Source organism: Vitis riparia, chromosome 14, assembly GCF_004353265.1.
Source record: "Vitis riparia cultivar Riparia Gloire de Montpellier isolate 1030 chromosome 14, EGFV_Vit.rip_1.0, whole genome shotgun sequence".
Taxonomy (NCBI): domain Eukaryota; kingdom Viridiplantae; phylum Streptophyta; class Magnoliopsida; order Vitales; family Vitaceae; genus Vitis; species Vitis riparia.
Genome location: NC_048444.1, coordinates 5,004,190 through 5,022,426, shown reverse-complemented (window position 1 = coordinate 5,022,426; position 18,237 = coordinate 5,004,190). Strand labels below are relative to the sequence as shown.

Here is an 18,237-nt window from a genome sequence, read left to right as displayed (position 1 = left end):
TGGTTTCAAAAGCAAAATTTTAACGACATGTTATGCACATCATTTGCCTACATATCTTCTAATACAACCCTTCTAGAGATTTTGTCATTCATGACTTCACTGTGAATGGTGGTATCTTTAATCCTTGTGATCATATTATATACTATTGCCATATTATAACCCCTGATATGGGAAACAATCCTTTATTGTGTAAGGTTTTCATGGTCAACCTTTATAGGCCAACCCTAACATGGTTCCATTGTCTCTTTCCTAATTTTATGTGCTCATTTTATACCATATCAGAAAATTTTACTACACATTACATATGCTTAGTTAGCCAGAAGAAGAAAATTAATAGTCTATGAAAGTGCACATGATAAAAAATTAATCACTACAAGACTTCATGAAAAAGTTTAGGCAAATTATCTTACAAATAAAGTCTTGTAGCATGGACACACTTATGCAAACATTCAAGAGATGTATCATCCTAAGCTCATTTTTTTTTTTTTTTTTAATTCAATCCCAAAGAAACCACCAAAAACCATGGATGAGTTGTTTTGTTAAGCCAAAAAGAACATCATGTTAGAAGATAATTTGTAGGTGGCTCTCTAACACATTATAGTGATTTCCCATCTCGAACAACAACCATTAGCAACTTCCTCTAAACACTAGGCACCTAAGAGAAATGATGGTAGTTCTAAACCTCATAGCAAAAGATAGAAGAAGGCTCTGAAAGCCAAAGGAACAATGATGCAACTAACTTTACTCATGCTTTCCTATGCCTGATTGCTCCATATTATATTAGGTATGCCTATGTTCAAATGGTTGAACCTCATGTGTAGCGAGTTTGGAAAAAAAGACTAGACTTTATACTGCAACTACCACAAGGACAAAGGAATATCACCACTTGTATTTCCTAGTTGAAAACCTAGTCAAGGCTAAATAACTTAGTTAATATGTGTGTAATAGTGGAACTGCCTTCACTAGATAAACACTATTGCTCATTCTGCCTCTCATTTAACACATAGCAAGGCTATACACACCATATATGTTTTACATAATGGTTCAACATAATCACATTAATGCTCCTAAGGTTATATATGCACTCCATCTTTGAAACACTTCTAAGGTTAAGTATATATGTTAGTATCATACAATAATCTTTGTAGGGAGTTTGCAACTGATTGATGAACTTATCACCTTTTCAGAGCTAGACCTATACACATGGCTCGCCCTCATGAGGATGCCTTGATAAAAAACACTAAGCATCTTAAACCATGATGGGTGCAATATACTTATTAATCAAGGAAGTTCAACCATTTTGTTTCATGTCTTACTTACAAATAAATGGGTTATTCTCTAACTGCATTAGAGAGCTTAGGGAGAGTATTGGCTGCAACAGTTTCATTACTATTTTAAGGGAGCTAGTCATCCTTATATTATTAAGCCCTATAACTTTAATAGTCTAATTTTTAGTAGTAGTTGATTCGTCACCGTACAATGTGACATTGGGACATACTTGGATAAATGAAATAAAGGTAGTTATATCCACTTACCATTAAAATATCAATTACTTGATTGGCCAAGGGTAGGGAATCAACGAATAGCAAGACAAAGCTATCAAGTTAAAAGACTAAATGGAAGTGGGTGTAAGGGCCCTCACTGACTAGGTAAAATAACAATTATTGAACAAACCCTACTTAGGAGGAGATAAACTAGAGTATTTTCTAGTGGAACAAATTTAATTGATTGACCTATTTGGAAATGAGAAAGGTCGTCAAGTATTCATTGGGTGTCTACTATAAAAAAAGAAAAGAAAATCTTGAACTAATATTCCTCCTTAGACGAAACATGCATGCATTCACTTGGAAGCATTTAGACACAAAATGAATCAACCTAGTGGTAACAAGTCGCAAACTTAATATTCAACCAGTGCAATAAAATATCATAGAAGAAGAGTTAACTTGACTATTGAAAGTAAGATTCATTAGGAAAACGAACTATCTAAATTAATTAGACAACATTATGGTGATATATGTGTGGATTTTATGGATCTAAATGAGACTCATCTCAAGGACATTTTATAGCTCCTAAGGGTGGATCAAATTGTTAATGTCATAGTTGAGCATGACTATTGTCATTCATGGATGTTTTCTCTAGGTATACTAAGATATTTATGTGCCCTTGGACTAAGGGAAGACAACCTTCATAACTCATAAGGGGTTGTATTGCCATAACATAACACTACCAAGTCATTTTTTGTTACTTCAAAACATTCATTGATCACAACCCCAACCCATAGCTCCTCATTCCATAACTATCACAACCTCATCTCTTTCTATCTCATATTCACGAAACCCCACACCTACATCCTCACACATCCCATCCTAATGCATTTCCCACTTTAACACCACCAAGTGATTACCCTCATGCCTACCCAATGCACACTCTATCACAAGACCAAACCTCAGGTGTCATGGCACCCATAGAAACTTGTTAGCATCTTGGATCTATGCATAATGGAAGTAGTACAAATTTTTAAAATTAATTCTTTAGGATTAAAATACAAACCTTTGGGTTTCGATGTTTCCAAACCTTAAATTCCAAATATTAAAGGTTACCTCAAAGGCCAAAGATCTTTCATCCAATTACTCTTATCTTTTTCTTGGCACTAGAGTAAAGTAACTACTTTTCCTCAAGGATGGTGACTAGGGTTTCTACTCTATTACTCTCTATGAAAGATAAAATAAAATAAAAATAAAAGATTAGGTCTATTAACCTTAAACTTAAGAGGGTTCATATGGACTATTAGTGGTCTTAAGTCTTAGGTTATTTTATCTAGCCTATGGGTACTCTTTAATTAATTAACCTTAATGAACTCCAACTATTTAATTAATTAACCTTAATGAACTCCAACTAATTAAATAGCATAGGTAGTGAGCAAAACCATGTAATCATAAACACTTGTGCCAATTTTGCTTATGCAAAAATGCTTAACTGTTTAGTCTTATTTATCCTTATCTACTTTTATGATTAAAAGAAAATTCTCTAAAATTGTGTGCCAATAAAAACAAATTTTTAAAACAATTTTTCATTTTTCAGAATAAAAAACATAAAGACACATTTGATAATTAAGAAATAAAACATAAAGATTACCTCTGGTTGGTTGGATGAGATAGAATAAGACATGTACATTCTAAAATATCATATCTCATTGAATAGAAAATACATATTCTAAAATATGATTTTCAATGAGATGTGGTATCGTTTAGACATTATATTCAACGAACATGATATCTTAAGATAATATATCTAATAAGATATGCGATATTATGTTATGTTTATATTTAATTTATAAAATAAATAAAAAATAATATATAAATATATATATATATTATTTTTCAATGTTTAAAATAAAAATTATATTACATTCCAACATTTTATATTTAAGAAAATGAAATTTCTTTTACGTTTAACAATATTCATGATTAAAATATTTATAATTTATAATTTTTTTATATTATGTTATTTAATATATAAAAATAACACACACACACATATATATGTTAAATAATACATATATTAATATTATTTTATGATATACTTTTATAAATATTTTTAGTTTTTTTTAATCATAAATTTAATTTTATAATAAAAAAATATTTTGGAAAATAAGTAATATAAAATATAAAAAAAATGATAAAAAAATTAATTTATAATATATGAAATACACAATTTTACATTTTAGCATAAGATCAACATATCATATATAGAAGATATATAAAAAAATGGTTATTTGATTAAAAGGACGTTTCAAAACCTAATTTTTGAAATTTAACTTTCCACCTTTTTTTTTGCATCATTTGGACAAAAATGCTCTCATTATTTATTTTTGTAAAAATAACATTTTCTTTTAAAACTTATATGTAAATACTTGAAATAGAAAATAACATTATGTAAAAAATGAGTTACTTTTAAAAAAAAAAAAAAAAACATGGGAAGAGTTAGATTTCCAATTTGGGGATTATTTTATCCCTTTTTAACTAAATATTTCTAAAAAAAAAGTAGATAATATATGTTATCATTTATCTTATCTTGGTTGAATATAAAATATGATAGATGATGAGATAATTTATTTTATCCTATCACCAACCAAATATAGGATATGATATTATATGATGTTTCTTATCATATCCCATATTATATATCATTAATCAAATATAATTGAAGTATTTTGGAAAAATATCTTTTAATTATTTAAAGTTATTTTTATTTATTTTATAATGATTATTGTAAAAAATAACTATATAATTAGGAAGAATGATTAAAAATAGAATATTATATATAAAATTATTTTTAAAACACATTTAAAAATATAAAAAATTAGGTTAAAGGATATTTTGAATAACTCAGTAGACTAATCAGTAGTCAAGAGTTATTTTTTTGAAATATTATTCAAAGTACTTCCAAACATATGGGTAGCGTTTGTTTGGAAAATATTTTTAACAACAAAATTAGATTTTCATAGCACAAAAATTTGTTTAGAATGAAAAATGTTTTTAATATTTTTAAAAATAATTTATATATATAATTTTTTATTTCTATCATTTTACATGTTTGTATAACTATTTCTTAAGACAGTAAAAAAAACGTAAATAAATAAAAATGTTTTATGAAAATACTCTATTTTTTTATTATCAAATATGACATTTATTTATTTATTTATTTATTTATTTTTGTAGTTTTTTGTTCTTGACTGTTCCAAAAAGCAAGATGCGTTTAGCATTTTTCATGTGTGTCGTTTTTATGTACATTGTAATAGTAGGAATATTTTAAGACTTCCATTTTTGTTTTGAAAAATAGATTTAGTTTTGCAGTGGTGTGTGTGTCAGAGGTGCGTCGGTGAGTAGAATGATTTCAAAGCCACATTCATGACTTGTAATTTGTCAGTACGTTATTGGGAGATGCGAGGGAGTATATGCCATTTGTCTCTGGAATGCCATCTCCCTCTCACCGACTCACCCACGTCATATCTCTCCTCCTCCGCTGCACTCTCATCGCCACCCAATCCCAACCCACTCCGCAACCTTGTTTTACATGACGTGGCGCAAAGTGGTTGGTTGTTGGAAGTTGGGGGAGAAGCAGGCGATGACAGGGAAGCAGATCCCCAGAGTTAGAGGGCCTTTACGGACAAATTAACAAATGTTGTCCACTGTTCACTGATAAGATTCGACCTCCAAATCTCACTTTTATTTTATTTTATCTTTTGAAAAATTATCGGTTTTGAATTTTAATTTTATCTGTCCATCCGACCGACCGGAAAGGAAACTAAAAGAAAACCGAAAGGAGGGGATGGGCTTTAACCCAAAAACCCACCCACACCAACACCTCTAGAGTGATCGCGCTAGGGTTTCTGTTTCTCTGTTCTTCTTCCTTCCCATGGTCAAGTTTACTGGTTTTACACGGTTGTTTCTCGATTGATCTATTGTTATTGTTCAAGGTGTGTTCTTATCCTCCTTTTTATTTTTTTTTGGGAAAATTTTGCAATCAAGAGACAGTTTTCGGTTGTTGTTGCGATTTCCGAGGGTTTCGTCTGTGATTTCTGAATTGATTTGGTGGCTAGGTAGGCGAGGGAAAGAAAGGGAAAAGAGAAGGAAACAAAATTTTTGAATTTCTTATGGTTGGAGTTGTTTTCTGATTTTGGAGGTGGTTGGTTTTGTTAGGGTTCTATTGAGGGCGGGTTTTGGAACGTGGTGTTGTTTTTGTTTTCTCGGGAAACAAACAGGGGCTTAATTTGTTTGATTTTTTTAGTGCAGGTGTGGGCGCATACTTGGTGGTGGATTGGAGGAGAATTTGTGAGGACGGGATTGTGGAAACGGTGCCACTGGGAAAGCTCAGATGCCGGAGGAGGACTTAGTTGAGCTGAAGTTTCGGCTTTATGATGGATCGGATATTGGGCCATTCCGATACTCCCCTACCTCTACGGTTGCCATGCTCAAGGAGAGAATTGTTACCGAGTGGCCAAAAGGTTAGATGTTTCTATTCAGTGTTTTTTGTTCTCTGAAAATGTTCTTGGGCTTTTAGCTTCAATCCTAGTTGTTTATTTTTCTCTATTGCTTGTACCATGATTAGTTGATATAGTGCATCGTAGTATTTGTTGAATTGTGGGGAACTCTTGTTTGGAGAAACTTGAGTTAGTTGTTTGTTTAGGTGTGTTTGGGCATGCTATTTAAAAAGTGGGCAGTATTTTTTATCGAGTTCAAAATATCTTGATGATCAAGCCTAAAAGCCTAATGTGGTGATGGTATGTGATTTGAGAATAGCCTTATCTTTTTTTGTTTGGTACCACAAATTTTCAGGTAATCTAGTCCTCTTGGTCCAGATTGCTCATTTTAAGTGTTGTTTCAAGATGCTAAATCTAGCTCTGCAGGAATTGGCACCAATTTTATAATTAGAAAATCATGTATAACAACTTCTGTTGTGAGGATTTAAGTAAAAAGGCAGCTATACTACCATCAAAAGATAATTTACACCCGAAGGAGATATTGAGGAGACAATTTCATTGCCTCATGTGTCTACTACTCATGTGATGGATGTTCCTCTGGATCAATGTGTGCTTTTAGGTTTACTACTTTTGGACCTACTGTTATTGGCTTCTTGTGGTAGCAAACCTCTCAGGCTATTATGTGTGAATGCACAGGTTCAAATCTAGTGACTGGCTACTTTGTACAGAAGTCCCAGAGGCTGGGGGAACAGCACTGGGCAATGGCCTTATTGTCTGTAACCACCAGTTTTATCTGAGATATTATCTTTTCTCACAGCGGCTATGGTCATATACTCTTCATTTACCCCTTTAACTAAGTTGTGATAAAAAAACAATCATTACCAACCACCAGTCAGATAGTGAGTATAGTGACTTGTTCATTGTGTTGCTTGTTAAGGTAGTTGTGGTCAAGGTTCAAAACCTCGGTCAAGTCCAGTCGATCGAGTCATATCTGCCTTGTCTAAGTCTGATATGGTACCAATAACCGAGTTCCATATTTTGTTGAATTGCTAGGCAAATCGGCATACTAGCAGATGACTTTATAGTTTTGAGACAATTCACAAATTTAAGAGGTTGTAGAGACTAGTTTTGAAGGTGGTGATGGCAGTTATGCATTTTTATCTCAAGCATGGTGATACCCCTTTGGGGATTTGCACTAAGAAGGAGAGAGAAGCAATGGAGAGGAGAAGAACGAGTATGAAACTGGAGAAGATTGGAAGGAGAGAGAGGAGCGGCATGCCTTTGGGATCTTCTTTGCTACTGCTACTTTATCCATGGCATCTCATGAAGGGGGAAATGGGTATTCATTATGGTAATGGTTAATTGCTATTTGAAGGGGTCTCTGAGCTTAAATGGGCAAATGGGAAGCCATGGGACTTTGGGTCATTGGTTATTTGGGTTCAATTGGCAATGGTATGGGTATTGTATAGAAATTTGGATATCCATGGAAATTTGTATTTTCATGGATATTTGGGTTTTTTATGAAATAAATAAACTATGGATATTAGTATAAAAAATCAATGTTTTCAGAACTGGACCGGTGATCGAACCGGAAAAGTTACCGGTTCACGGTTCACTGGTCGGACCGGCGGTCGAACCGCGGTCGAACCGGTGACGTCATAAATATAATATATATATTATTAAAATTAAAAATAATTATAAAAATTTTAAAATATATATGAATAAATTAAAATCAATAATATTTATCAAATTAAATTATATTAATATTTTTAATATTATTAAATGATATATGTAAAATATTTAAATGTGAATATATTAAAAATAAAAATTTAAACTAATTTTATAATTTTTAAAAATATTATATTATTTTTATTTAATAATATAAAAAAATTTAAAATCCAATAGATATTATTTTGTTTGGCATGTTACATAGCTGAAGGGTGTAGCCGAGTGGTGTCCTGTGATAGCCATGGAATTTGGGGTCCAACCGTCCAAGTTCAAATCCTCTTGGAGGGATTTGTTATTTTTTTTTCATTGTTGGTTGGCAATCCCACATCGGATGGCAAGAGGAATGAGGGTGCAAAGGATGCCTATAAAAGGCATCCCTTGGAAGGCCAAGGTACTATCTCATCTGCTGGTTGGGCTCCAGAAGCGGCCCACAATGTGTGTGGGTAAGGTGTGGGCTTTGTCATTATTAGACAAGGCCCAGCACAGTTTTGCCTAAAGTATTTTGATTTATATACAAGGGACCTTGGTTTAAATTGAACTGTTCGGTTCGATTGGAACCGTCCGGTTTCACCGGGTCACCGGTCCGACCGCCGGTTTAGGCGGTTCGTTACCGGTTTAATCTTTAAACGGTTTGATAGGGCGAACCGAACCGGAGCCATGACCGGTCGACGGTTGAACCGGTTGGACCGGCCGGTCTGGTCCGGTTTTTAAAACATTGTAAAAAATAAAATAAAATTAGATATTGGTATAAAAAATTGGGTAGTGGAATAATATAAGAATTTAACAATTACTTAATAGCAATGTTAAATCAAATGTTATAATTATTTTTAAAAATTATAATTACTTAAATTTAGTATAGATCGATTAAATATAAAAAATAATTCTAAATATTATTATAATGCAAATGCCTACTTTATATTTAAATAATATTACACAAGTAAATGTTTATTATATTATTTTTTTAGTGTAACTAATTGTATTTCTTTGTTTTTGATCATTTTCATAATTATTTTAGAATTTTTTGATTTTTAAATTAGTCTATTTTTCATATCATTTGATATTGATCCAAGATTCCAAGATTGATGTGCCATAGGATCTCTTAAGTTAATGTGCCTTAGGATCTCTTAAGTTAATTACCGATACCACAACTTTGAACCAAGGTTGTGGTCCACCATTCTTATGTCTTACAAAAGGTTGCAAACATGTATCATTTTAGAACTTTAATATGAGACTAACAACTCAGTCCTGGCATCCATTGGACGCATGATTAAGTTAGGTTATTAACCATATTATGGTACCTGCCTCTGTTACACAGATGAGAGCAATTTATTTCAGCCTCAATTAAGATTTGGTTTAGGGTGATTGAAATTGTAGTGGCTGTTCATCTCTTTTGCTCTGGACAAACTCCCTATGGCTGGCTTTATTGGTCCTTTTTTGGTCAACTTTATCAAGTGTGATATCCTCAATTGCTATCGCCTCTTTGGTTCTCCTAAAAATATAAAGTTTCATGCACTCTTTATTCTGTAAGGTCATGCATCCATTAACCTAAAGGTAGGGAAGAGAACAGCTAAGTTATGCTTAATGAATGCTTGAGGTTGGTTGCACAACCTTTTGTTCAAAACTCGGTGTATACAGGGGATTGAAAAAACTGCCTGGTGGTATTTTAGTCTCTTTTGCCCGAAAGTTTTGCTGATGCTGAACAGCAAGGAGCCACCATCAAATATTATGATCCAAACCTATGACATACAAATGTTGCAGCAAACTATGATTTGTCATTAAATTGATCACTAGGCTGTGCTTATTCTCCTTTAAGCTGGTTGCTTCATATTTATTAAAAATGAAACCACATTCCAATAATTGAATACCCTTCCTCTTCCATAGGCTGAAAACCGAGCAACATGACTAATGAGTGTCTTGATTCTACTAGGTCAAATTCAATGTTCCTTATCTTCCATGATTTGGGATGAATAGTGTTCCATGATGCCATTCCTATCTTGTCTTGCACAATTATTCATGTTTCATGTAACATGCCTTTCTTGGTTTGTAATGCCCCCATGTATGTTGACACATCTCATCAGTTGCAGAGACTATGATCAAATCATTGTTTATTGGCTATTGCATACTCCTTTATCTTTGACTCCATATCTCTTTGCAATATTGCAATACAACTAAGTGCCTTTGATGCCCAAGGAATGAGGATGCTTGACCATAGTGGATGTAGATGGGGTTCTACTATATTTCCAATTGAAGGTGACATCATGTACACAATATCTTAATACTAATATGCTCACTTGTGTTAAGAGTAATGAGATTTGGAGTGTGATTGGTGATGGATGGTGGTTATGAAATTAGTTTGAGATCATCTTGCATCTAGATCTAGATCTATACTTTGCTTGAGGTGGAGAGAATAAGGGATGGAGTTTGTTTCATTGAAAATCAATGACTCTCTATGAATGGCAAGAATTTTAGGCTCAATATGCTTGCTTTGACTCTATTGACAACATTTGTGGTGTAAGAATCTTAAGACATAGGGATTTGGCTAAAAAGGGTCTCAATTATCATATACTTATCAAAAAAAAAAAAAAATTATAAGTGTGGGCACTCAGATACAACATTAATTATCATATATATATATATATATATATATATATATATTTTAATTGAATGTTTAAACATTATTGAAAATTTTCTTTTATTTATAAATTTTTAATATATTAATTTTGATATTTATTTTAAATTTTATATGTTATTAATTATCATATGTTTTAAAATTTTATTTGTTATTAATTATTATATATTTTTAATTTTAGTTGAATGTTAAACATTATTGAAAATTTTCCTTAAATGTAAATGTGAAACATATTTATAATAAATCTATTATTTTAATTGGATGTTGAGATAAGTTTTAGGAAATTAAATGGGAACATATTTATTATTTACGATAATTATTTAGAACTTTTAAGAAAATATATAATTTATTTCGTGTGAACCCTTATTAGTGAAAAACTTTCAAAATTTATATTTTTAATTATTTAAATTGAAGCTAATTTATTTTTAAATTTTATACTATTTAAGTTTTATTATTTTAATATTGATATAGTTCAGCTAAGTAAATGTATTTTTTAAATCTTGTTATTCACGTTGATAAAATTATTTTGAATTTAATATTTTTTTTTTCAAAAGAAAATAGATAATTGTTAATATCTATTATAATTTCTTTTTATGAGATAATAGATAATTATTATTATTATTATTCATTATTGTTTACAAAGAAATTAAGAAAAAAAATGAGAAATAGATAAGAGTTAAATAACTTATATTGGCATTATTGAAAAAAGAATTTAAAGAAAGAGATATAATCATTTTTTTTTTTTTTTTGTGGATAGGCAATGCAATTCAAGCAAGCATGTTGGACATGGATCTCACACCCACACCCATGTCGTATCATGTTGACATGGGTATTTTGATTGAAATTGAAGTATCAGTGTATCATAGGTTTCCCATATGGCCTTGGTTTATCTCAGTAATAGGGACGATCCTTCCACCATCACATGCTTTAAAACTGGTTTGTGGGTCTCAATTTGGTGGGTAGGTGTAAAGCACACAAAGACATGATTAACTTGCATTGTACCTATTGCTGTTATTGGGGGTTGAGGGAAGGGGAAGGGGAGATGTGTTGTTACTAGAAGGTTGGAGCTTCCATGTTGTCATGACAATTAATGTGAGGCATACCTTTAGGAACATCACAAAAAGGCTCATTTTCTTGCCAAAAAGATAAACTGGGAAAAAGGACTCTTTCCTAGATCCTCTTTAACTTGAAATAGCCCCTTCTGAGTCAGGACTGTTGCTACTCTCTTAAATCCTCTCTCCTCTCAAAACTTGGACACCTTATTGTCCCATGTGGTTCACCTTGCCCAACTAAAGATCCTATTTTAAATATTACAACTGCATTTTTTTTTTATTTGTAATTTTTGAAGGGTATTTCATAGCTAGTGTTGTTGCCTTTTCACTGATTTCTCATTTTATATGGTATGCATTGAGATTGTGTGATTACCGCAATGTCTTGTAGTCATCTAGTGATGGTTACCATTTTGGTTTAGTCCTTCTATGATGAAATCCATTTAGTACTATTGACAAATTGTTGACTAATTCATATATGCACCTGCTGTTTGCCAAAATACATACTCTCAGCTTTTAACATATTTTTTTTTTATAGGTAAACAAAGATTATATATTAAAAGGAAATGTCAAAACAGCGTCCCAAAGTATATAGGAAGTATACACTGGTCCCCAAAAGGCTCAACCAAATGGAGGAGGGAGAGGACAAAAAACATTACCTACCCTCACTCAGAACCTAGCCAATTGATAAAGCTAAAAGAGAAGTAGGGCCCAAATCTACAGACAACTTAGACCAAAACCACAAATTACAAACAAAAGAGTTTTTCATCCTTTGGACCAAAAACTCAACATATCAAAAGCAAACATGCTCCTTTCTTTCCAAACAGTCCAAAAGATACATAATGGGGTAACCTTCTAGAACTTTTTGCAAACTTTACCCATAAAGAACCCATGCCATCCAAGGAGTATCTCTTTAACCAAAGAGAAAAGGACCCAAGTCACTGCAAAGAGAGTAAAAAGTTGTTGCCAAAGAATCCTTGTTTTTGCACAATGGAGAAAAAAATGTAATTGACGGCTTCTGCTTTAGAGTGGTAAAGAAAACATCTATTTGCCAAATAAAACCCTCATTTGGACTTGATCCAAAGTTAAGGCTTCCCCAATGTCGCCTCCCAAGCAAAAAAAAAAGGCCATCTTAGGTGGGACACAAGGACCCCAAATGATGCTCCATGGGAACAATAAAGGGTCACTAGGCTCCAAGATGGAATAGAGGGGTTTGACCGAAAACTTTCCTCTCTTCGAAACCGTTACACCCTTTTTGACCGAATCACCCTATTTTCCTCATCCCTATACACCCTTTTTGCTTGAAGTTTCAATAGAAAGCGCTCCACACTCCACCTTCCAATTATTAAACGACCTAGAGAAGCAAGGAACCCATCCATCCCTTTCGACTGCTCTCAGCTTTGAACATATAACTTGAAAGATCTAGATCTAAAACCTGAACTGGTAAATGAAAGCTTTATAACAGGTGGCTAGGACAATTTAAGTTTCCCTTTTAGTTAACTGCACTGATTGCCGGTTGCATTAATCATAATTTTGGAATTAACAGTTAAAGGAATGCCATGACACTTTTTCTTCATTTGTGGCCACATACCTTGAAAGTTGTCTTTATCACCATGTGGATGACATAACTAGAAGGATATTTGGATGGCCTTCATTTTATGTGCAATAGACCTCTCTATAGTTGATGATTGTCAAGTTTCATTTGAACTAGCTTAATTGTTAACTCATAAAACTTATCATCTATTGCTTTTCTTTTTCTTTCTTTCTTTTTTTCTTTTTGTATCGTATCATGTATCCTATTTTTTTTTTACATAATGAAAACTAGATAAAAAAATATGTGTGTGTATTGAAAACATGAAGTGTAGAGTAATATATAATCAATTTCATGAAAAATAGTAGGATTTGACAAAATATGAGTTTAATGCATAGGTTTATCACAAAATTCACAAAAATATACATGTAGAATTTTTAGCTTTTTCTTGGATCCAAATTCCAACTGAGCATTTATATTCATATGTGCAGTTGATGTGTGTTTTTTTTTTGGTTTCATCTCCGAAGTTCTAACTTTGTATATTTGTTACCATTCTTTTCCACCTAAAAATAAGATCAAAAAAGAAAAACTAATAAATTAAGTAAAAAAATTTATTTATCAATTACCATCATTTTCAATGTCAACATTCAAATCATTCACTTGACAATTTTCCAAGGCTTATTACAAGAATAAATTTACTTAATTTTGGACATTTCATGTGTGCCTTTACAAAAACAAGGTAGCTTTTTCATGTACAATTGTTTTCTCTCTTTCCCTTCTATGACTAATTTGTAACCTAAGTACATTTTAAACAATTAATGTAATAATTCTCTTAAGGAAAAAAGTTTTGAATTGGATTTTTCTTAGAAAGTATGAAAAATAGTTGAAGGTCTATGTATCAATATATCGTTGTGTTGCATATTGTATTGTATATTGTACATGTGTTATAGGATATGTTTAAGATAAGAAATAAACTGATGATATGTATCGATTTCCATAAAAATTGCATTGTATTGTTGTATTGTATTGTGTATCTTAAGTTTTTAACAATTATATGAACTGGTGGTTGTTATTAATTAAACTCTTTTATCAGTAAATCTCTGGTCCAAAAAAAAAGAAAAGAAAAAATAGAAGTGAAGTTGAGAAATTTTCTTGTAATCTGTGTCAAGGAAGGGTATGATCTTAATAATGGTGAAAGTTGATGTTTCCTGAGTTGAAATATCCAGAAGGCCTTGAAAATGGAGGCATTCAACAGGAAGTAACCAGTTCTTTGAAAACCCAGATAGACCTAGGTTCTTAAATCTTTAGAACTACATTTATGGTGATAGACTTGCTTAATCCTAAATGTGGTAAAGTATTTATGTCATATCTAGATCTACTTTATTTAGATTTTAGTTTATCTAATGTTTGTATTAACATTTATAAATTTTTATTGGGCATTTTCTTTACTTTCAAGATTTTATATATTTTATTTATATCATGGGATATCTGGTTAGTTTAGTGGGTTGACCTGTCCTTCAAATGAAGCAGCCAGGCTGCTGGTTTGATGAATGCATAGGGGTTTAAAACAATACTGTACTTGGTGGCTTCAACTTAGCTGAGGTGTTTATATTGCCTATCACAGCTAAGCCACCAATTGTGTACCCTGTATCCTTGATGGGCTGTATTAGTCTAACAATGACTGATGACAAGTTGGGGTATTCTGACAACATAGGAATAGACAGTTAGAAGGTCATTTGGATATCTTTTGTGGGGATGACTGGATGTGAATCTATAAGTTTTCTATTTGATTCTGCAGCACTCGAAAAAGTTTAGTCAGGGGCAGTGAGATTATATAATGGTACAAATTATGCTTTCTTTTAGATTTTAATCATTTGGGTCATAATATGGTTATAATGGTTAACCAATATCGGCATTCATGTCCTTTAGATTTTTATTCTTCACTTTTAGAAAGGAGGCAAAAAGGTGCATTTGTTTTACATTTTTTTTACTACTTCATTTCTGGAATTCTAATCTTCACTACTTGTGATATTCTTCTGACATTTGGTTTAAACATTCTGGTTTGTATCAGAAAAAAAAATTGCACCTAAAGCAGCAAATGATGTCAAACTGATAAGTGCGGGTAAAATTTTGGAAAACAACAAGACAGTTGGCCAGTGTAGGGTACCATTTGGTGAGCTTCCGAGAGGGGTTATCACCATGCATGTTGTTGTGCAGCCATCTTTAGCGAAAGCAAAAACAGGTAGTTTCCATTTAGTCTTAAAAGTTAATACATTGTATGCCTTCCTGGATACTAGCTTTTTGTTGAGGACTTGATTTCTCTATGTGCTTTCTGCTGTTTGGATGGAATTCCTTTTTACTGAGAGTTGGACTGCTAAATAAATTTCCAACTGAAGACTGGGTTCATTTTCAAGTAGTAAAGGCCTTTTTCCCCCTTTCCATGTAAAACTTTTTCTGCTGCCTTGTTAATCCCAAAGCCTCATGCACTGTCTGAAATCATGCAACTTAGTTTTTCTGTCTAAAGAAACTAAAGAAACGACCGACTATCAAAAGCCTGATCAGAGAGAGTTTTTAACTGATTTGTGGTTCAAGATGCACCAATTATTTCTTTTTCTTTTGGATGCTGGAAAGGTTAATTTAAGTAGCTAGCTGAATTCTCCACCTTCGACAATATTCAATTCCCATATTCACTTTTGATCCCTTTAATGGTCATTACTAAATGCGATTGGCCCTCCATGATTTGGGGGGCTGAAAGTTTTGTTAATAATTTTCAGTTGTTAATTTCTGCAAATCTTATTTCTTTGCATATCCAAACTTGTTGATTTTCCCCTATTTAGTTGCAACTTTGTAATTACTTTGAGTCAAGTCCTCCAATTAACCCAACAATGTTACATTCAAGCACTTACAAAAACCTAAGCATATTTTATTATTGAATATAACATATACATGGCCAATTGGTTTTTCTTAGCTAATAATGCTGGTTTGCTTCACTGAATAGCATTAAAAGTTATGGCTGACTAGTTTGCTGAGTTCATATGTTCTTTTTGCCTTCCATTTTTTCATGGCATGTAAAATGAGCATTTATTTTTTGTACAAACCAAACAGAGAATAATTTTTTAAGGATTTTCAAGAAATTCCATGATGGTAATTTTTGTTACTTTGATCATAAGTTCACTTCCTGGCATCGTCTTTAGTGGCATAACTGTGTACAGAGCAAGGATATATGTTTTACCAACATGTGAGCTCCTTCACTTATGAAAGTTTTGTATGATTCAATGGTTAAATGCAAGTCACAGCTTGTGATAAGATTGGCACTTTTCATTTTAGATCATTTATTTTTTCAATATAGTTGCTGAAAGTTACGTTATTTGTTTGTCTGAGCAGAAAAGAAGGTCGATGAGGCCCCAAAGAAAAATGTTTGTTCATGTTCCATATTGTAAGAGAGTTAAAATTTGATTCAGATTTCAGCTCTGTGGGGTTCCTGGGAACTCCTGGGCCATGGAACTCAAATAGCTGGAAAGACAATAATCTGTAAAACTGTGCCATCCCTCATTGTTACATGTTTGTTGGAGGGCATTCCTGTGTAACAGTGCATGTTGGTGATGATGTATTTGCATTTTATAAAATTGGTGTTTGATGTATTTCTGTAGGTGTAGTTTGTCCTTTACTTCCAAAGCTTTTGTGGGATTGAAACCTCTACGATAAGTTTCTATCAGCATGATCCCACAGTAATATTCTATGATAGGACATAGAAGTATATTGTAGCATGGGGATATGCCGTAAAGCATTCTGAACCCATTCTTTGTATGGCTTGATTAAATTGTATTCGTGTGTATCCTATAGTTGTGATGAAGGCTAGTCTTGACTGGAATTGCCACCCTTTTCTGGGATATTCAATGAAAGTTCAATTTCATCCTGGTGTCTCATTTTCTCTCTCTTACCTATTTCTCCTCTGATGAAATAAAAGACTTTTCCAGAATGAAATGCGTGAAAGTTTGCTTGCCCATGTATCATTTAGAGAGCTTATAATATTAGACCCTTGTCAATTCCTAATTTGGGTTCAAAATGGTCTCCTTTCTAATGTTTCGTCTTTTAAATATTTTTTAGAAAATTGTTTGGAACAGTATTTTGAAAGTAAGATACCGTTACTTGAAACTGTGGCTTCTAAATTTGTATTGAAGGGTTTTTTTTTTAGTTGGAACTTTGACTGGGAAATGAGTCTGATATCACCACCCACCCAGTCCCTTTGTGTATTTATGTTTTATATGTATCACAGGTTCAATGTCCAGCAGGTCCAGTAATTGCGATCTATGGAGAAGCTGAGAGTGGGATTTGAATGAAAAGAGACTCTAAATGTCTTTTATTTGACTGGCTGGAAAATATGAAAAATTGATGAAAATTTTGTCCTAATATATGAGCCATAGAAGGTTTAAAATTACACTGTAAAGCTTTCCTTGATACCACCATGAAGACACAGCTATCACGTCCAGGCTCGTACTGAAAGAAATTTTTACGGTATCATGTTGTGGAATGTGCTTACGCTTGGTGCTGGTTGATGGGTTTTTCTTTTAGATATCATTTTAAATAAATAATATATAAAAAAATGATAGGTTGGAAAATAAGGCTAAGGTGGTGTTTGTTTTTTTACCTTTTCATGACTTATTATAAACTTTTTATTAAATAGAAAAAGTTAAAATATGTAGCTTTTTCTAAATAGAAAAAAAATAACATATGGGTTTTTCTTTACTTTTTAATACTTAATAAAAATAAAATACTACAAAAACAAACAGCCTAATATTTAATACTATTAAGTATTAAAGTTTTATTTAGAATTAAGTAAAAAAAAATAAACACCACCTAAGTCATCAATGTATATTGCAATAATTGTAAATATGATTTCTAATTTCTTAATGAAAAAATATGAACATGTAAAATTATTCATATACCTTTTTTTAAATAGATGTTCATTAAGCTAATTATACGGGATGCGTTTGAATTATTTTAATCCATACAAGGATTACTGGAACTTAATTGAATACATGCTAAGAGGTTTTCATTATTTGCTTTCAATAATTTGAATCATTTTGAGATTTTCATGTATATACCATTATCTATAAATCCAATCCATATAAATATATTGTAACAACGGATATGAGACATATTAAGCTCTTTTAAGACTACTAGACTAATCAAAAATTGAAATGTGATTTCATCATAATAGGAAAGTATGACAAGCATATTGTTAATAGATGCTATTATAACCTGCCCTAGGAGTTGGTCACACATTTTCAACACCACCCATTGGTAAGTTGCTCCT

At 32.1% G+C, this 18,237-nt stretch overlaps 1 protein-coding gene across 2 annotated transcripts; it reads left to right on the top strand.

Annotated features, from left to right (window-relative positions):
• The first annotated feature begins 5,010 nt into the window (after positions 1 to 5,010).
• On the top strand, positions 5,011 to 16,839 carry LOC117930749 (membrane-anchored ubiquitin-fold protein 4). Of its 2 annotated transcripts, none has more exons than XM_034851440.1 (4): positions 5,011 to 5,479; positions 5,791 to 6,007; positions 14,992 to 15,162; positions 16,305 to 16,839. In XM_034851440.1, exons 2-4 carry the CDS (start codon positions 5,878 to 5,880, stop codon positions 16,358 to 16,360), a joined length of 357 nt encoding a protein of 118 aa, XP_034707331.1. In that variant the 5' UTR covers positions 5,011 to 5,479; positions 5,791 to 5,877; the 3' UTR covers positions 16,361 to 16,839. The 2 variants fall into 2 exon arrangements, with proteins under 2 accessions (XP_034707331.1, XP_034707330.1); XM_034851439.1 differs by having other exon boundaries at positions 5,012 to 5,479; positions 5,796 to 6,007.
• Positions 16,840 to 18,237: the final 1,398 nt, after the last annotated feature.

What these genes read in the sequence shown, in the direction of transcription:
- LOC117930749 (XM_034851440.1), top strand. Translation starts at nt 5,878, where the DNA reads ATGCCGGAGGAGGACTTAGTTGAGCTGAAGTTTCGGCTTTATGATGGA. An exon ending in TGTTACCGAGTGGCCAAAAG is followed by an intron (nt 6,008 to 14,991) that starts GTTAGATGTTTC and finishes GGTTTGTATCAG; the next exon opens with AAAAAAAAATTGCACCTAAA. An exon ending in TTTAGCGAAAGCAAAAACAG is followed by an intron (nt 15,163 to 16,304) that starts GTAGTTTCCATT and finishes TTGTCTGAGCAG; the next exon opens with AAAAGAAGGTCGATGAGGCC.